Source organism: Poecilia formosa, unplaced genomic scaffold (genome assembly GCF_000485575.1).
Source record: "Poecilia formosa unplaced genomic scaffold, Poecilia_formosa-5.1.2 Scaffold230, whole genome shotgun sequence".
NCBI classification, from domain to species: domain Eukaryota; kingdom Metazoa; phylum Chordata; class Actinopteri; order Cyprinodontiformes; family Poeciliidae; genus Poecilia; species Poecilia formosa.
In genome coordinates this window covers 729,810-749,830 of record NW_006800169.1, presented here as the reverse complement: position 1 = coordinate 749,830, position 20,021 = coordinate 729,810, and the positions used below count along the sequence as shown (strand labels likewise).

General features: G+C 38.0%; 1 protein-coding gene across 1 annotated transcript in view; it reads right to left on the bottom strand.

Annotated features, from left to right (window-relative positions):
- scinlb (scinderin like b) overlaps positions 1-15,587 on the bottom strand; it is a 22,500-nt gene extending 6,913 nt beyond the window's left edge. Inside the window, exons 1-9 of the mRNA XM_007568750.2 lie at positions 15,477-15,587; positions 10,613-10,800; positions 9,179-9,333; positions 5,701-5,862; positions 3,365-3,514; positions 2,698-2,787; positions 2,419-2,551; positions 704-792; positions 404-619 (exon numbers count right to left, since the gene is read on the bottom strand). Coding sequence (XP_007568812.1) covers positions 404-619; positions 704-792; positions 2,419-2,551; positions 2,698-2,787; positions 3,365-3,514; positions 5,701-5,862; positions 9,179-9,333; positions 10,613-10,793 — 1,176 coding nt within the window. The 5' untranslated portion in view covers positions 10,794-10,800; positions 15,477-15,587. The remainder of the gene's footprint in view (positions 1-403; positions 620-703; positions 793-2,418; positions 2,552-2,697; positions 2,788-3,364; positions 3,515-5,700; positions 5,863-9,178; positions 9,334-10,612; positions 10,801-15,476) is intronic.
- Positions 15,588-20,021: the final 4,434 nt, after the last annotated feature.

Below are 20,021 nucleotides of genomic sequence, written 5' to 3'. Positions count from 1 at the left end.
AAAGTCAAATAATCTGCCAATAGAGCAGATTATTTGACTTTTTCATCAATGTGAAGGAATTATTGACTTAAAACAAGCTGGGACAAGTTGTTAAAAAGTTACTTGTAAATTAGTTTTGTCTTATTCCACATGTATTCACATGTACTAAGACATTTTCACCAGAAGCTTGACCAAAAATACTTGCTAAGATTTTGTGCTTTAGCAGCGTAACTAATAATAGCTAATAAAAACAAGAAAACACACTCTAAAAACTAATAAAACTAACGACATTAGACAAACAAAAAGTAACAGCAAAATTAAACTAAACTATCCTGAAAAACCAAAAACTATCATACCCCTGCTTTTCACACAGGCTGGTGACCCGACTCTCTGTGCCAGGTTGCTTTCAGAAACACACTCCTACCTGGATCTTGCCTTTGCCGTCATCCACCATGCCGTGCTGGGCAGCCATGACTGTGTTTGTGTGCAAGGTGGAGGCATCAAAAGGCACTTGTTCCACTTTGGCGATGCGCCCGATAGCGTAGGCCTTACTGGGTCCTGTTGTCTCATCCTTGTCCCTCCAGTCGCTGAAGAACTGCTTGAACAAGGTCGTTTCTGCTCCGGCAGGAAGGACTTGGATCTGCAGGTGTAACTTGACTGTTAGCTTTAGCTTAGCAAAACTTTGTGGGACTTTTTAGACTGGTTAAGGATGCAGGGACCTTACCTGTGTTTTATTGCTGTACCCCTTGTCTTTGATGAACTGCTGTCCTGCAGACATGGCGGCTTTACGCTCAGAAGCATTGGCCTTTGGACCTGTGAGAGTTAAAAGGAGAAGGCCATCAGTTTATACTGTGGTGCAATTCTAATTTAATTAAATGCTTCGTAAAAAAAAAAAAAAAAAAAAAATATAGTTTTTGTTCATGTATGACTTTCCTCCCATCATTGTCATATTATTTTGGACTTTTAATATCACTTTCAGTTGTGCTCTAGAATTGTAGCATCTTCGTTATGCTAGTTGTGATTTATTCTTTTCATAGACTTTTGTTCATAATTTTTTTTTGGTTGAGGTGTTGCATGTTTGGACAACTGTCCCGTCTGGTTTTAAATACTATGCAGCTGGCAGGACTTTTGTTCTTAATTATTACTTTCGGACAGTTGTTATGACGTACAACTGTGGCAGAAAGATTTTGCTTTTCACAACACGGCCAGCTGATTAGCATCTCAAACACTCAAACACATGAATTTTGACCCCAAATCCGAAAGAGTTCTAAAGGGGTCTTCTTGGATGCAGAGCTTTACCAAAGAGAAAAGAGAGAAGGAAGAAGTTCACATAATCACCATCCACAACCACTCTCTAATATTTGAATATTATGAGATATAATAATGTTTAATTTCCCTTTGGGATAAATTAAGTCAACATGAAAGCACAGTTCATCCATTTTATAGGACTGACTTTGGGTTTGGGAACACCCTTTGGGAAACCTATTGTTCCTTGACTTTATCCATTCTAGTTGGTACATGTGTCTGGAATTATCATGTGATGGAAAGTCCAGTGGCATTAAAGTTCCAACCTTCTGACTTAATCTATCAGCCACTGATGTTAGAAAATTGTTCCATAGCAACCATGAACCCTTTATATCATTAAGAAGGTTTTGGACGAGAAAGTATCAGCTGCCTAAAAACTAACACATTGAGGAATTACATTGACAAACCAAATAACTTTTAACTGTTTGTCCACAATGACTAGAATGTTTGGAGGATTCCAGGTGGGGCTTTTAAACCTAGCAACACTGCAGCAGCTGGTAAGCATGATGGTGGCAACCTCATGCTGAGGGTCACTGCAAATGGAGGGAATAATCAGGAAAACTATCTCCAATTTCACACCAACAATAAGATGGTTAAAACCAGTGTTTTTTAAAGTGGGGCCCGAGGGCCACTGGGGGCCACCAGAAGGGGCCTCAGAAACCTGGAGGGAAGAAGAGGAAAAAAAATGCAAAAATAAAAAATGTTAATCTAATAAAAAATTTTAGCATAAATTTTAAATCTAAATTTTTTTTGTCAGAAAATCAAAAGTGTTTTTCAGTCATTATAATAAAATGTGAGTTTAACTAATTTATTAACATTATTTAATAAACAGCTACAATTATTAATAAACAGTGAAATGACTTAATTATGTTAAGTCATTTAAACCTTGTTTATAGAACTTTTTTTGTCTTTAGCAGGACGAATGTCTCATTACTCAGGGACAACAGATGAAAAAGTAGCCATTTGCCTAATTTTGGAGCATTTACAGAAATGCCAATTAATGTGGATTGTCCCTACCAAGTAAATTAAATTAAAATTAAACAAAATTTGCTACATTCATCTTTCTGTTTGACCCATGAGTGTCGCTTTAATAATTTTTCTGCTACATCATCAAGACATGAACACTTTCAGTACCCTTCCAAACAAAGATGTTCCTGTCCACCCCATTGTCCAGGATGTAGCACTCCTCAGGGGACAACATGGCCTGTTTGAAGGGACTGGACTGAGCCACAGCCGTCACCTTCATGGAGCCAGAGGCATCTGAGATCTGAAGAGCAACAACACACAGTCACATTAAAGTGATTTGAATAAGCAAACATGAAATCTGTGGTTTGTAGACTGTAGTAGAGTAAACAGCTTTGTTTTAGGAGGTCCCATGCAATTATTAGACTTTACAGACAGTTTAATATTTACCATGTAGAGGGCGCCCTTCTTCCTGTTGGAGGTGTCCACCTTGTCATCATCCGGAGTGCTGGGAGCAATGGTGGGTTTGGATCCTAAAGCCTGAACAAACAATACCAATACCAATACCAATACCAATACCAACTTTATTTATAAAGCACTTTAAAACAACCACAGTTGATACAAAGTGCTGTACAATTTAAAGACACAACATAATAAAAAAGTAATTAAAACAGTTTAAAAACAAAAAACATACAAATTAAAACTAGATCCCACTGGTGTTGAAAGCCAAGTAAAATAAATGGGTTTTAAGACGGGCTTTAAAAGCTGAAGAGTCAGTCACTGTGATTTTGTCTCCATCAGTAAACCAGCAGAATGGCAGCAATTTGATTGGTTGATGTGAGGTCCCACTAACGTCAGCCAGATCAAAACTAAACTTAAGAAAAAGGATCAATCTCAAACTGCCCCCTGCCCCATACTCAGGTTCATTATTCCTCTGCGATGTAAAGGAAGTGTTTACAATGTCACCATGGCACAGAACTGGCACAGAGACAAAGAGCATCTTTGTGTCCGCCCATTCCCACGCCGACCGACATTAATTCCACAGAATGATTCTGATTGAGGCTCACACTCGATGTGGTTCATCAGGGAAAAAAAGAGGAATGTGAGAATGTTTCACCTCTATGATTTCAGAAGGCTCGCCTCCTTCCTCCACCATGTGCACCTTGGCTCGGCCGTTTCTCTCATTGTCTCTGATGTCGATGGCCACCTGGGAGGCCTTGAGCCGCTCGAAACGGTTACACTCACTGCCGCACCACTGGTACACATCCTGCAGGACACGGAGAAAAAGAGAAGAAAAGGATGTTTGAACCCTCAACTGTTTGGAAAGATAAGAAGACAGGAGCATCACCTGCAGCATCATTTATGACTTTAGGAGGCCAGTTACTCTACACCGAGAAAGCCTTTGACTCCTAAAGTCATAAATGATGCTGCAGATGATGCTCCTGTCTTCTTGTCTTTCCAAACAGTTGAGGGTCCAATTTTTCACAAATTCAAAATTATATAATCCAATCAAATTTCATTTGTGTAGCACATTTCAGCAACGAAGCAGTTCAAAGTGCATCATAAAAACACAAAAATCAACAACTGAAACATTACATTACATTTATTCAACACCACATACAGTGTGTTGCAAAACTGTTTATCCCCTGTAGTGGAAAATTTTACGATTACCACATGATTATAAGTAAAACAATGCATGGCAGTATAATGACTCTTGTGTAATGCACATGCTCATGAAAAAGTCTTCTGAAGCCATTTCTATGGCCTTGGTGTTACAATAAAGTTGTTAAATTGTTTCTACTTGCACCCTCATGACGTGCTTGATTCCCCAAGTGAAAGAAGAGACGTGTGCTTCCAATCTGTTCTGTAACCAAGTAGATTCTCAAATTATGTGATTGGAGTGAAACCCTCCCTATAAAACTGTATGCTGTGTTCTGATCCAGGCTCTTTTTCCTGACTGTGTTCAGTGAGCAGAGGCTTCAAACGCTGGAAAGCATTTGAATAAATTCTGATTACGAATGTCTTATTTCTCTGGTTCTTTGGGCTTTAAAACAGTTTTTCCTCACTCTTTGTTAAAGAAAAATTTCCACAACAGTTTGGCGACACGAACAGGATCCGGACAGTTGGAGAGGTCGAGGGAGACGGGAGATCAGAAGCATTAGCCTGAGGAGTTTGACTTTTCAGTCCACCTCCACGTCAAACGAGGGGAGTCTGCCTACTGACCGGATCCATAAGAACTTTAACAGTGAGGACTGTTTCAATTGGGTTTTGTTGTTGTTTGTTTGGTTTTTTTATTTATTTATTTCTGCTGGGACAGAAATAAATAGACTGCTGGTGAACTAAGGTTAATATAATCCAGTAGGGAGTAAGGATAATTATCTAAAGAGTAGATAGTGGGTATTTTTATACTCACTATCCCTGGGTATAAAAATACCCAGGGTTCAAAAACTGTGCAATTTTATAAAATGTTTACGTTTTTACTCTTTTTTTGGAATAGATAGTGGGTATCTTTATACCCACTATCTAAAAGTTAGATATGGCTATTTTTAATCTTTTTTCACCTTCAAGTAAAGAAAGTAGCTATCTAGAAGACAGATAGTGGGTGTTTTTAGTCTTTTTTTTACCTCCAAGAAAGAAAGTAAAGAAAGTAACTGTCTAAGGGAAGATAGTGGCTGGTTTTTAGCATTTCTACACCTTCAAAGAAAGAAAGCCAGTGGAGAAACGTCTCACTGAAAAAATGGGTTCCGGATCCTCAAAGAAAAGCTCGGAGTGGCCTGGTCCTGAGCCTAGCAGTTATATTTATAACCTAATGTCAGAAAAATACATACATACATACATATATGTATATACAGCCCATTTTACTCTTAACAATTGCTATAAAAAGTTTTCACCAACTTGGATCAGTGATAATAAAAAAAATGGCTTTTTGGCTTTTTTTGGACAAAATTGTTAAACAAAAAAGAATTTACAAAATAATTGATCGAAACATACTCTATTATCAAAGTGAAAAAAGATTTTTACTAAATAAGGACAATTAAAAATATTTAACATAAAATAAGTGATTGCATAAGAATATATTCACCTTTACAGTGATTGACCTCATTCAACAGAGGTCCAGCAAACTAGTGCTAGTCGTCTCACAATGAGTGAATGGAGATCACCTGAGTGCATTGTGTGTCTCAAAGACACTTGAGTATGGAAGGTCCATTCACTGATTCCTCTGGATCCCTGGTTACCACTACAGCATTAAGACTAAACAACACTCCAACTAATCACAGAAAAGGTCTAAGTCAGGGGATGGATATAAAAAATCTCCAAAGGCCCTCACTTTCACTTTAAATTTATAAAACACCACCAGTAGAATTAAAATGATAGTCATAAAACCTTTTACCTGAACTATTAAGAAGTTATCATATCTGGCTGGACATTCAGAGGCATCATAAGGACTCTCACCTTTCCCAGGTCGATGATGAAGCAGTCTCCCTTGTTGAAGCTGGACCAGGACATTTCCACCTCAGTTGCTCTGATGGCTCTGCGGCCCTTTACGTGCAGCAGGCGCTTCACGTTCATGTCATTGGTCACCACGTGCTTGAAGCCTGAAGCCACGCCGCCTTTCTGCAGAAGAAAGTCACAGCTTAATGTTGGAGAGCATTCCAAACTCATCACACGTTCCAGGAAACATGTACTTTGCGGTGGAAAGAGAATTCCTTCAAGTTAAATCAAGTTTGTTTGTAGAGTTAACTTCAGCAACGAGGCAGTTCAAAGATGCCATTAATTTACAGTTTTGTCAAATGTAATTGTCAAAATCATCAAGCAAATATCATGGATTATTTCATTCTCAAGCACAGAACAGAAAATTTCAACCTTTGAGCACACTTGATTAAAAATGATTGAATAAATAAACGATTTATTAGAACAGGAGCCACATCGACCATTCAGAGCACTTTACACTCAGTCACACGGTTCTGATCTGCAGATGTTTGGACTTTTAGAATCAGGTATTTTCTGTTTTGATCATTTCTCTGTCGTTTGTTTTCTTATATTTGGTCATTTTAGTTTATTCCTTGTGTTAGTTCAGTTTGTGTTTTGTCTCTGTTTTTCTTCTTTACCTCGCTCTCAGACGACCATCCTGCTCCTTGTCCCAGCTGTTCGTCATTCCTTCACTTTCCCTCACCTGCTTCGCTCCTCTGTTATATTCACTCCTTCCTCAGTATATTTAAGCTTCCTGGTCACATTGTTTTCTCTACTGGCTGCATTTCATTAACATAGGACTTTTTTATATCCTACAGAATAAATGTAACCAAATTCAAAGCTGGATTTTATCCATTTTTTTACTCTGATCTCTCTCTACATGCCTGTGACAATATCTCCATCTAATTAATGGAAATGTTCAACAAGGTTGAAGATTTTCTGAAACTGAAGAAAAATGACAGAATATCTGTTTCAGATAAAAAAAAGACAGTAATATACTATAAACTGCACCAACTGCAGTTTTCTGGCTGATCACTGATCTGCTGATTCTGATTTTTGCCAATTCTAATTTTATTTTTAAATAACTGACACTGTCAGGTATTGTAAGGTCACAATACACCTTCAGTGATCCAGTTTTTTTTTTTTTTATTGAAAAACATTAAACTATGCATGTGAAACAATACAAAGTTGGTATAGCTGCACACGAAGCAGATAAATTAACTTATAACATGGGGAAAAATTCTGAAGTGAAATAATCTGGAATTGGCATTTTTTTAAAATCTATGTTAAGAAATGATTGAGCTCCTACATGTAGCTGAAAAGTTACTTGTTAGTTAGTTTTGTAGCATAGTAAAACCAGTTTTTAGTAAACATGTAAAGGAGCTCCTGATGGGATGTGTTGGAGAGGAGCAGTGTGACTTCTTTGACAGAGGAGTTTGATGGAAACTAAAGCTGTCATTTTATGAGGACAAGAAAGGGAAGCATGTAGTTCAGTTGCTGGTTCAGTGGAGCTTTCTCTAGCATGAGTCAGACCTTCAACCAGAGACGGATCACTAAATTCAGAGGAATTCACTGTTTGGACCTCCAAATGAACACCAGATTTATGCTGTTCTTCCCGCTGCGTGGTTGTTAAAAGTTTCCGCGGTAACAATTCAGCCCCTGTTGTTTCCCAACAATGGAGTTGCCAGCCCTGGAAAACCTGATGATGTTTGGTTCTGTTGCTTCACTGTGAAAGAGCGTCTGGACCAACATGTGCAGCGCAGAGTTTCCAACCTCCAAATAAAGTAGTAAACAAGAATTTGAGCTAAGTGCATTCAGCTAAAGCCAAGCTTGTAGGCGTAGTTTGTTTCTCTGTGTGTGTAGGTGTGTGCGTGGGTGCGTGTCTGGTGTGAACGAGGTTTTTATATCCTTATGGAAACCTATTTATGTCTACAATGTGAGGTTGTGGGGACCACTGCTCCTTGTGGGGACATTTTCTTGGTCCCCATGAGGGGAAATGCAGTTTTTGGGTTAGGAGTTAAGTATGTGACAATTAGGAGTAGGGTTAGAGTTATGCTGTAGAAAATGAAGGGAGGTCAATGTAAAGTTCCCGCAAGACATGAAAACATGACTGTGTGTGCATGTGTGTCTAAGTGAGAAACACATGGCTGGTAAAAGTGGTTTGGCTTTGCGCTTCAGATGTCCCCCTTTGAACTAGCTGGTTGGGTGAGTTAAAGCCAATCAAAATCAGACACACCCTGAAGCTGAAGTGGCTCTTAGCTGAACGTGTGGCGTGTTCTCTGAACTTCTAATCATAACCTCCTCTGTGCCAAAGTTCAGAAGACATAGCAATCATTAAACAGGGTAATTATGTGTAGGTCAACAGATCATAGATTCTTTTTCTTCTTCTTCTTCTTCTTCTTCATTCTATTAGTCATTCTGTCTTTCAGTGTATGTGAATTTAGTTCCCTTTTATTTAAATTGGTAAAACTTTAATTAGAAGCAGTAAAAAAGAGATTTACTTCATCATTTAGTCCTCAACTCAGTGCTAAAGTTTTGTTTTATTTATAGAACATAAAGTTTTGTGACTGATGATCTGCATGATGCCGGGAAGATGGGACGTGAACTGAACGCTATCATCTGCATAGAGAAATGCATGATGTTAAACAGGCATAAAGCTAAAAATGTTCCATTCTTTTAGTAGATAATCATTAATTGGCAATAAATCACCTGAAGTGACATTAGTGTTGCTTTATGAAGTGTGCGTAACATTGAAACATGCATTATATTGTGTGATAAAAGTAAAAACTAACTGCCACTTGTCAGCTTCCTTGTAGACAAGTTCATATACAACTTGACTGTTTTCACACATCATCACATTACATTCACAAACTTCATGGGGATTTTATGTGATTGACCAACACAAAGAAGCACATGTTAAATAATTGGAAGAAAAATTATGCATAGTTTTACAAATAAAAAGATGAAATGTATGGTATGTATTTGTATTTGTACAAAAGATGGCAGAGATTTTGCCTCTGCTGGACGTTTGTGAGAAACAGGAATTGTAATGATTAAGAGAGTGCAAATGAACCCTAAGTGAGGTTTTCAACATTAATTCCAAATGTGAAGATATGCATATATAGGAAAAATAGCTAAAACAGCTATTTGAAGCAATTATACAGGATTAAGAAATTATTTTAATAAAGGTTACATCTCAACATATTTGAGTTTAATTCAACTGTTTCAGGATTTTGTGTTATTCCCTGACAGGAAATGTTTCATCTTTTTGATAAAGGATGAGTGTAAAAAGGTACGCAATGAAGAAAGTTATTGATTGTATTTGATTAACAGCTGGAAGGATCAAAAACAAAGGAAAGGTGAAAATAATGTTGAAAAGAACATGAACATGTTTTATATTATCGGGTTAAAATACATATAAACCAGATAACATTGTGTCCTGTCAGAGAGCGACGCTCACCTGGTACTTGACTCCTGACTTAAAGTATCCCAGGAAGGTGTTGGACTCGTAGTTCTGCACCTCCCTGTACTGGACCGGCCCACCGCCCAGGAAGTCGTCCAGCTGCGTGGCAAAGATGGCCGCCGCTCCACTCTCATCCTGCGAGCACTCGTCACCTGCAGAAGACAGAGACAGCAGCTCTCTGTGTTTCACTGTGTTTACAGAAGGACTGCGCTTCTTTCAGAGCAAACAGCTGCTCTCAGGTTGGTTTAGTCACATTAACCAAACACACATATCCTGAATGACACATTGCTTTATTCCACTTTACCAGACTTTATTTGTATTTCTGTGGTTTAAAGACATTTTCCTGCTGCATAACACACAGCGGTTTCTGTTTTTGGGTCCCTGTTCTTGTTTTGCAGCTGAAGCATTCAGGGAACAACTGACTCCAGGTTTTAGTTCGGAACGTGCAGAGAAGTTAAACCTGACTGGCTGCGGTGTGTGTGTGTGTGTGGGGGGGGCATGATAACCACAGAGAAGAGAAAATGCAAATGGAATTTCACAAGCAGCTCTGACTTTCAGGACAGAATTTTTGAGCTTGCCATACAAAAGAGGATGTTTCAGCCTCCAATTTCAAAATAAAAGGAACTTGCTATTTTGTCTTGTTTTGGTTATTTTGCATGTAAGCACTGTGTTGCATGCATGCACAATAATTGCATCAGCTTTGGAGGAAGTGAAATTTAGAATAATCTATAGCGAGACATTAAAAAGACTGCAATATATAAAAACTGTGATAGACCAATGCAATGTTGTGCATTCCTGTAAAGTAAAAGTAAGAAAAGATCCCATGGTGTTAAATTTATTTTAAGTGTGGTGTGCATTTTATTCATTCCCCCAGAATCAGTCCTCTGTAGAACTGCATTTTGCTGCAGCTGCAAATATTAAACATTCTGCCTATTGTTCTTTGGAATTGTCAGATATGCTCACCTTCCCAGAATATTGGCCTATGTCATTTTTGGACAGAAAAAAAAAAAAAAAACTTCTGGAAAAAAATGACTTGGGCCATTAATTTAAGAAGGTGACGTCATGCCACCAAATCCCAAATGGATTCAGGTCTGGACTTTGACTGGGCCATTCTGACACTTTAATATGCCTTTATCTTAACCTTTCCTTTGAAGTTCTGGCTGTATGTTTAGGATCATTGTCTTGTTTGTCTTTTCTTCCACTTTTAATTACTCCTAATAAAACACTTTGAAACTTTTAGAAGACAAATTTTGAAAATGTTCAAATGGCTATGAATAATTTCGTTCATCAATGTCAAGAAATAAACCCGGTGCCTTAGAAAATGAATAGTGAAATCATAAAATCTATAGTCAGGGCAGACTTAGAATAAATTTTGTTCTGCAAGAGATCTCTCAGCCGTCTTGGGGTTTTATGTGTGTGTTTCAGTCTCACCTAGCCACATGTGTATGTTGTAGGACGGTGCTGAGGTGGTGAAGAGCAGCAGGTAGGCGTCCCCGGTGTAGAAGCTGCCATGCAGCGCTTTGGGGACGGGTTTGAGGTCCATGTTCTCAATGCGCCACACCTGCAGCCCCGGACCCTTCCCCGCGTCTTGAAACTCCTTGTGGGAAACCATAATGGCTCTGAGGGGAGAGATGGGAAACCATGGAGATGCAGGAGAGACTAAAGTTCAAGCTGAATTTGCAGAACATAGATGTTTGTGAACCTAAAGGCAGGACAGATGATAAAGAGTCAGAAGACACGCAGCCAGCATAAGCACACATTGACAAGTAAGTTCTATATACAGCATCGGCATCATGACATGTTTCCTGAGCAGCGCTGATAAACAGAGGATGTAGTGAAGAACAGAGAGAGCGGAACCTGCTGTGGTTATCAGTTATTAACTTGTGATCTATTTCTTATTTGAGTATTTGGTGGCTTACAAAACTAGATAAGACAGTTCTGAGAACTTCACTTATCCCCACTGCTGCCTTAAAGCCTATAGATGCATCAAGAGCATTAGCCAATGAGCATCTTAGGTCATTTTAGAAAAAATAATATTTAATTAAACTTTAAATATTTTTCTCCCATGTCTGTCGTTGTCTTTGTCTCTCCATGCCAGACGTAGCATGTGCAGGATGATGCATGACTCAAACACACCCTGGTTATCCACTGATTCCATCAAGTCAACTACACAAGAGGAGGAACAACTCGTTTCTCACTCCTGTTTGGTAAAATAACTTTGCACTGACACTGCCTGGCAACCAGACCCACCACACTAAGATTCATATTCAGTGAACAAATACACTGAATTTCACAAAATTTTACATTTTACATCTAATATGTTTTTGTCTTTTTCTTTGTCATCTGTTATATTCCAGTAAACTGATGCTATTGTTTATTTTTGAGGCCAGAATAACTGTTACCATGAGTTATACCTCATGGTAACAGTTATTTATTTTACATTATATTTTGAATTCCTAATTGTACTTTCTGAAGCATTTAGAACAGGGGTCCCCAAACTTTTTCCTGCGCGGGCCACATAACTGTTCCCTTTTCTGTTCGGGGGCAGGTCTTAGTTTTTCGAGAAAGAAACCTTAGAAAACTTTTGTTGAGGGGGGGGGGGTGGATTACTGCCGACGACATATTCGCGTTTGTAGATACATTTTTACCCAGAATGCAAATGGAAAAAAACTGTGAGCGAAACGGTGACTGGTACTGACTAGTATATATTCCATTGAGGGAAACTAAGTTTCATATCTGCTCAAGAGCCCCCCTGGTGGTTGAAGAAAAATCCTTATTTTTGAGGCCAGAATAACTGTTACCATGATATGATAAGTTTCATATCTGCTCAAGAGCCCCCCTGGTGGTTGAAGAAAAATCCACATATATATGAAAAAAAACACTGAATGCTCTCTGGTATTGTTCAGGGGGCCGGACCAAGTGAGGAGGCGGGCCGGTCCGTAGCTTGGGGACCCCTGATTTAGAAGGTTTGTTGCACTTTATTTTTCACATTTGACCAAAATAGCCAACTTATTGTTTTTGTCAGTTACAGTTTCTGTATTATTTTTTTACAGTTGTTCTTTTACTCCTAATTGCACCGACTGAACAAATGAAAGTTGTTTTTACATGTTTGACCAAGATTGTAAAGCTACTGGTGTTCTTAAGTATTCTGTACTGATGCAGCTTTGTCAGATAAATTTGTAATTCAATATATTTATGTCTGTGTTTAAAAAAATAAACATTTCAATTCAGCTGTTTTTCTGTATCGTATCGGTACCGGCCGATATTAATCCTCAAGTATTGGTATCAGAATTGGAAGTGAAAAAAATGGATCAGTCCATCCCTAATAATGAGCAAAAGCATCAGTCAGGTATTATGAACAATTCATAATAAAAACATTAGCGTGCAGAAGTGAGCTGCACACATTAGAGTCCGTCAACCTGGAAGAGAAACTTGATTTGTTGTATCTTGCCCATGGCGCCATTAGCCCTACACTTTGTTCACATTTGAGGATGTTGTGGCTTTTTGAGGAAAACACATGACAATGGCATTTGTGTGAAAATGCTATAGGTGTCCAATGTGGTCACTTACTGCGGAGCTGAACTAGCACAGGCCACACCTACAGGCTTTGAAAAATGATAAATGAATAGTGACAAAAGATGCCCTCCAAAGAAAGGTTTTGGAACCCCACATTGGAACCAGTGGGTCTCTAAGGTACTGGTGGAAGCCCAAAATGTGACTCTCATCAAAGTTGATCAAGTGTTGGTTAGTGCTGTCTGCTGACCGATAATACTGCTGTGACTGTCGGATGTTCCAGTTACTGCTTCCAGTTATCGCTGCTCCACCTTTTAAAACCAATGTTTGTCATCCAGGAGCTCCAACGGGATAATAATACCAGAAACACACCAAACCGGCGCTGGAACACAGAAAGCTGGCCAACACTGAAGTTTTACAATGAGCCGACCTCATTTCTATGAAAATAGAGTGGCCATTTTTAAAAGTTGGTTCAAAGCAATATGAATGAGCTAGATAGGAAGAGAGGTCGAGTTGACGGTCAAAATTATACCAAGTGCTATCAAAATAAAGGTGGGTGTGTTTGGATATAATTGAGCCTGTATGTATAATTCTGACCCTCCCTGGATTAGAGACGATGTGCATTTATTTAAAACTGGTGCATCTAATTCTTACTGCTGAAGTTCATTAATGTAATTTGTTGGAAAATTATTTCACCCTGTGATCGGTTGCATCACTAAAAGTTATGAATTTATTGTGACTGTAAAGTTACACAGTAAAAGCTGAACTGCAATATTTGGTTGATTTAGCCTGTCACAGAAAAAATAGGTGTTCAAAATTCAAAGTCATATTTTCACCAAACTAAATATTTAATTCACATCAAGAATATGTAGTTCACTATAATTATCTCCAATTTAAACATTTAGTTTACTAAACAAATATTTAATTAGAAAGCTAAATGTTTAAGTCCAAACTTAAATATTGAACTTAAATATTAGTTTGGAAAATAAATATTTAGTTTGGAATGAAATATTGCTAACAAACTAAATACTTAATTTCGAGCTCAATATGAAACTTTTAATTTGCAAACTAAATATTTACTTGTTTTTTTTTTTTTTTTACTAATTTTTTTAATTTACAAACTACATATTTAGCTTGTGAATTAAATATTTTGTAAAGTGTAATTAAATAAACACCTGAAAGTGTAAAAAGTAACTCTTCCTGTTTTGATTCCGGGCCGTAAGCTATCATGCTGATAAATCCACATCTATAAAGCTATCACCAGATACATAATCAGTAACGATGCTCAAACAAACAGGATAATCACCTTGTAGCCATGGTGACGAGACTGGCCGACCTTTTAAAGTCACATCAGTTTTTAGGCAGCTCTTACCATCAGACTAAATGGGGCCCGGTAGAATTTAATTTGTGGGGCCCACAGATTGATGAACATTTAAGACAACAATGAGTCAAGAATACATTTCTTGAGTTGACTAGTTCATCCTGTCAGATATTATTTATTATAAGTAGAGTGTTGCAGAATCTGGACGTGTTAAAGTGAAAATAGTCCATTACTTGTTGAGATTGCTTTGCAAACAAAGTGGGTATGAAACATAAACCTCGGGTACAAATAAGAAAAGATTAATTCACATAAGCAGAATTAGAATCAAATAAAGACTTATTTAAAACTAAACCATCAAATTATATCATTTCAAATGTTGCATTCACATGCAGACCATGTCAGTTCTTAATTTTACGTTTTAAATTTCAATGAATAAATCTTTTAAAATTGCTTTACATCTCCATTTTGAAAAACATCACAGGAAAAAAAAATCCTGAGATTTTTCCTGTGTCATTCAGGAGCTCTCGGACGCCCTCCGGTGGCGTGGAGGCTTCCTGTAGGGGCTTAGTTGCATATTCGTCTGGCCGGCTCTGTTAAGCATTACTAAGTCTGGGACTCTTAATAAATAAAAACTGAAAAGTGAGTGTCGGCGCTCACTTCTCAGAGATTATACTTTTCCGTGATTACACATGAACCAGATTACACGTCTGCGGGATTACAGCTGCAGAGAGCCTGACTCCGTCTGCTTCAGCATGCAGGGCTGCATGTTGTGGGCCAAGCTGATCAGGAAAACACACGTCAAAACCTTAAGGACTAGGATTATTACAGAGGAGCTGCTCAGCTGAGTGTCAGCTCGTCCAGCTCAGGTTTCAGGGAGGAAAGCGGACTTCCTGTAAGAGCTCCGCTGATCGATCAGCCATCCCGCTGTCTCCACTGCAGCGGACTAATGCACTTTATTAACAGAGTCACTGCAGTAACACTGAGGGGCCATGGAGCTAAGAGCATGCATGAAACTTACTCATTTATTCTTAATCTCAGACTTAGTTTATTATTTTTAATATGAAATATGCTTTTGATTAGAATAAAAATAAAATCAGACTCCAGTTTCCACTGCAATTTTCTTTTCTTCCCCCCGAGTATCATATAAGATTCAAGATCTTTGCCTACTTTAACTGTATTTTGCACTCTATTTCTTTTACTACGTATACTACCAATCAAAGACAACACCAAGATATGCACCAATAACTACTGACCCCAACGTCTCCTCCCTCCTTCTGCTCTCACACTGCGATCGTCCCAGCAATCCCAGACCCCCATAAAACACATACACACTCACACAAGAGCCCAAAGGAAGCAGCAGATGATCAGGAAAAAGTCAGAACTCTGGAAGTAATCATCATAACCATTCTGTAACAAAAACTGAACCGAGTGTTCAGAACCCAAAGCAAACGGCGCACTCACAGTTTTTTTAGGATGAACCACACAAGCAGAGGCAGACAGAGGAGCAGAAGTGCCGCTGGAGGTTGGAGATGAAGGAGTGGGGCGTCTGAGGATGGTCTTTGTGTTTTACTGTGAAGTTAAAAAAAAAGAGAAAGAGAGACAGAGAGGAGGAGGAGGAGGAGGAGGAGGAGGAGGAAGGCTGTGGAGCCGTGTCAGAGGAGGGAGGCGCACTGATTGGTCCGCAGCAGCAACCTGTCACTCTGCGCTGTTTAGAAACTAGTTCAGCTTTTAAATGTCAGTCAACATTAATCGCCACCGGAAGGGGAAGAAGAAAACAAAAAACTTTCACCCCGAGTTAATCTCTACTTTATTCTGTCATTCTGCGTAAAAAGTTGAAAACAGCAAATCCTTATCATTTGGTCAGAGTTCCCTGCCAACTTCCTGGCATTGTTTTTTTTCTTCTTCTTCTTCTTCTTCTTCTTCTTCTTCTTCTTCTTCTTCTTCTTCTTCTTCTTTTTGGGAATCGCCAAATATGCCTTAAGGGGGCAGTATTATGTTAAATCAACTTTTTTTTTAGCTTTACATCATGTTGTAATGTTATTCCCTCATCAAAAACATTCATAGAATGTTGTTTTGATTCTTTCATGCATGTTTGAGAAATCCTTTAATCTCCATGGTAACCATTCAGTTGTGCAAAACACCTGGGTGGACCTAGCTCCGCCTACAAGATGCAGCTCCTCCTCAGAGCTTCAGTTTCCAAAAGTCCTTCTGGTAAAGCAGCTCTGGCCCACAACTCCGCCTCTCAGCTCCTTCAGACTAGCCTGCAGCAATTAGCAAACACTTGGAGGAAGTGTGCGTCAAATGAGCTCATTATAGGAGCTACTTCTCATAGAAACGCTGGTAAAAAGGTTGTTAAAGGGTTAATATAGTAGCCATGTTGTGATGACTTCCTGAAAGTGTAGTTTTAAGAAAAAGTAGGAACTTTTAAAGAGACAGAGACCCGATTTGTAGTTATTAATTTAAGAAGTCAAATTTCTTTTGATTTATATGTGATATGCACAGCATTTTATAACAACTGATGTTAACATAGTTACTCCATTGTGCTATAAAATTTCACTAAGTGCCTAAAAAGATACATAACACTTCCCCTTTTAAAAGCAGTCACCCATCCGTTCACCTGGTGGTTTTCATTTTGTTGCTCCAAGGCTTCTTGCATCAGGAGGAGAGAGGGACATGCAAACAGGCCTGTGGGTCCTGTCCATGTACTCCGGCTTCCTCCCATGGTCCATAATCAGACATTTTAGGTTGACTGGTTGCTTTGTTGTTGTGTATGGTGTGTGCAGGTGTGTGTGTCCGCCGAGGATAAGCACTGGCCAAGAAAGTGACACATAGTTTTTCAATATGGTCTAGATATTTTGTTTTGGGAGGTTTTTAACGACAAAACACTGTCAATAAAAGGCTGCTAAGGCTATAAAAAAAAATTTTTTTTAAATCAGGAAAAAAAAGTACAGGGATGTGTGTGTGCGCATCAGATTTTTATATACATACATTATCCGTCTCATATTATGCTGCCATGGCATAGTGACAGTTTCAACAAATATGTAAAACAATATTTTTTTGTAAAGTTACAGACTGCAGCTTTAATGGCATCAGACGTCACATTCCTTCAATCATGAGTTCAATATTTCTATTCTAATAATGTTACAGTATTTTCATATTATAATCTGTTACACTATATTATTATTACTAATATTGTGATTGTTAATCTTGGACATATTTTTTGTGAATTTAATTATGCTGTTAGACTTGAATTTCCCTACAGTAAGACAATAAAGTCGATTTTTATTCTATTCTAGACTAAAGCAGACATGCAAATTAAGCTTTTCAGATTTTTATTTGGAAACTATGAAACCATGCTTCATTTTTGCTTTCACTTTAAAATGACACTCTGCTTTGTTTTGGTCTATCATGTAAAATCCCAGCATTAATATTTGTTGCTCCACTGTGAAAAAAATGTGGAAACAACTTCCTAGATGAGCTCACCCAGCTTATTTTGTGGGTAATTAATTCAGGTTCCCAGAGGTAAGTCAGGTGTTCAACTTTCCCAGAATCACACAGTGTAGAAGTGAAAAAAAGTACAACGAATAGAAGGTGATTCAGTCCAAGTTCCTGTTATGTAAATGCAACAGATCAGGACTGCAGGAGGTTCCATAGAAATAAAAACCTACAGAAACTCTAAATACATGAGATTTGACCACTAATCTATTTTATTTACCTTTGTGATTGAAAAAGTATTTTTTGAATAGAAGCATCATTTCTCTGTACAAAAAAAACAAAAACAAAAATCAAAAAGCAGTAAACACCCACCCCGGTCCAGCAGGAAAAAGAGTAAATGCTGTTTTTAGTGCGTTATAAACAGACCAAACAGTTTACAGGTGCTTTATTTTGTTAGGGAGCGGGTCAGAACCTGCTGAGCGGAGCCGTGTGTGTACTCATCACTCAGTTTAATCCTGCAGGCTGGAACAGGTCTACTCACTATCGTCTGCGCTGCTCTCTCTGATTTACGTTTAACTCATGTCAGACGCACTTATTAACCAAAGTATAAAAAAACTAAAACTTTGGTTAGTTAAAAGTTAAAACTAAACAGAAACTAAACAATATTTAACTAATAAAAACTGGGGTTAGGGTTAGCCCTGAAACTAATTAAAACAGTGGTGTCCAAAGCGGGGCGTGTTCCAGTTCTCTCCCTGGTGGTGGTAACGACCTCCTCAGCAGGTCAGTTTCTTCTTAGGCCTTTTAATGAGCCATTATTTGATCCAGGTGTGTTACACCAGGGCGAGAACTAAAACATGCAGGATGGGATGCCGGCCCTCCAAGACCCACTTCGGGCACCACTGAATTAAAACTAACTGAATTAGACAAGCATGTGATGTGGAGCTCTTCCGTCTCCGTTTGCAGCCAGTGATAAAATCTGCAGCAGCCAACTGAAGTCTTACTGTGGAGGATGCAGAAAACACTGAGTGCAGCCCAGTCTACTTTAAGTTATGTTGCTGATGGTGATGGAGAGAAGCTAGTGTGGATGCCTTCACACTAACTTCGGTGGGCGGTGAGGACCAGGGTTGAGAAACACTGCTCTCGACAAACAGATGTTTAAATGTAAGTAATATATACATTATCAACAAAAACTAGAAAAAAGACTTCACATGTTTGCAAAATGTTATTTCTGGTGAAGCACAAAAGAGGATAACCATAGGGCGTCGTTTGGAAAACTATAGAGAAAAATAAATGGCTAAAATGTGGGTTTGTAGCCTGTCAAGAAAAACAATGTTCTGCTCATTGTTCGGTCATATTCTCACCACGTTATTTCGTTTATAAATCTCACAGTTTCAAGTTAAATATTTAATTAGTAAGCTGAATATTTAGCTTCCAAAATAAATATTTACATTACAAACTAAATATTTTATTCCAAACTAAATATTTAGTTTGGAATAAACTAAATATTTAGTTTGTAAATATTTAGTTTTACAAACTAAATATTTAGTTTGTAAAAACGTTTAGCTAAAGCTAAACGTTTAGCTTACTAAACGTTTAGTAACGTTTAGTAAGCTAAACGTTACTAAACGTTTAGTAAGCTAAACGTTTAGCTTACTAATGAAATATTTAATGTGAAGCTCACATCTATAAATAAAAGAATAACACGGTGAACATCTGAGCCACCATTTTTTTCTCTTATTAGTTAAGCATATTGATTAATCGATTAAATTTTTTAATCGATTGACAGCACTATTAAATTCACACAAGTAGAAGCAAATGCATCCGTTTCATCTCAGTGTCATCATTTGTTCCACATTTTGGCAGCTAGAGCTCACTGGTGCCACACTGCTGTTGGGGGGGGGGCTCAAACAGGATGTGACACGCAGGCTGCATTGTGCTGATGGCCTGGTGAGCTTCATGGTCAATGCTCCCTGACCAACAGGGATTAGATCGTTATCATGGGTGGCTTGAAGCAAAAATCCCACAAATGACACAAAGTATTCGCACATTTAACGGAGGATTTTAAATAAGGCTGTTTATGATAAAAATAAATAAATAAATAAATAACACGATGTAGAACATAATTTTAAAGTTTAAAGGGGCAGTATTACATAAAATTGACTTTTGGAGCTTTAGATCTACAGTATATATTTTGTTTACAAAAAAAAAAATGAAGAGCCCACTTCACTGAACCTCATTGAAAACCTCCTGGTTATTCCACCAAATATTAATGTGTGAACTCTTCCCGAGTTAAAACATTAACATTGTTGTTTCTAAATGAACTTGTTTTCTTTGCATTATTTGAGGTCTGAATGCACTGCATCTTTTTTGTTGCTTTGATCATTTCTCATTTTCTGCAAATAAATGAAACATTTGCTTGGAATTTTGGAGACATGTTGTCAGTAGTTCATAGAATAAAAGAACAATGTTCGTCTTACTCAAACATATTCCTATGAAAAGTAAAATCAGAGAAACTGATCATTTAAGTGGCGTCCTAATTTTTTACATTATTTATATACACATACACATATA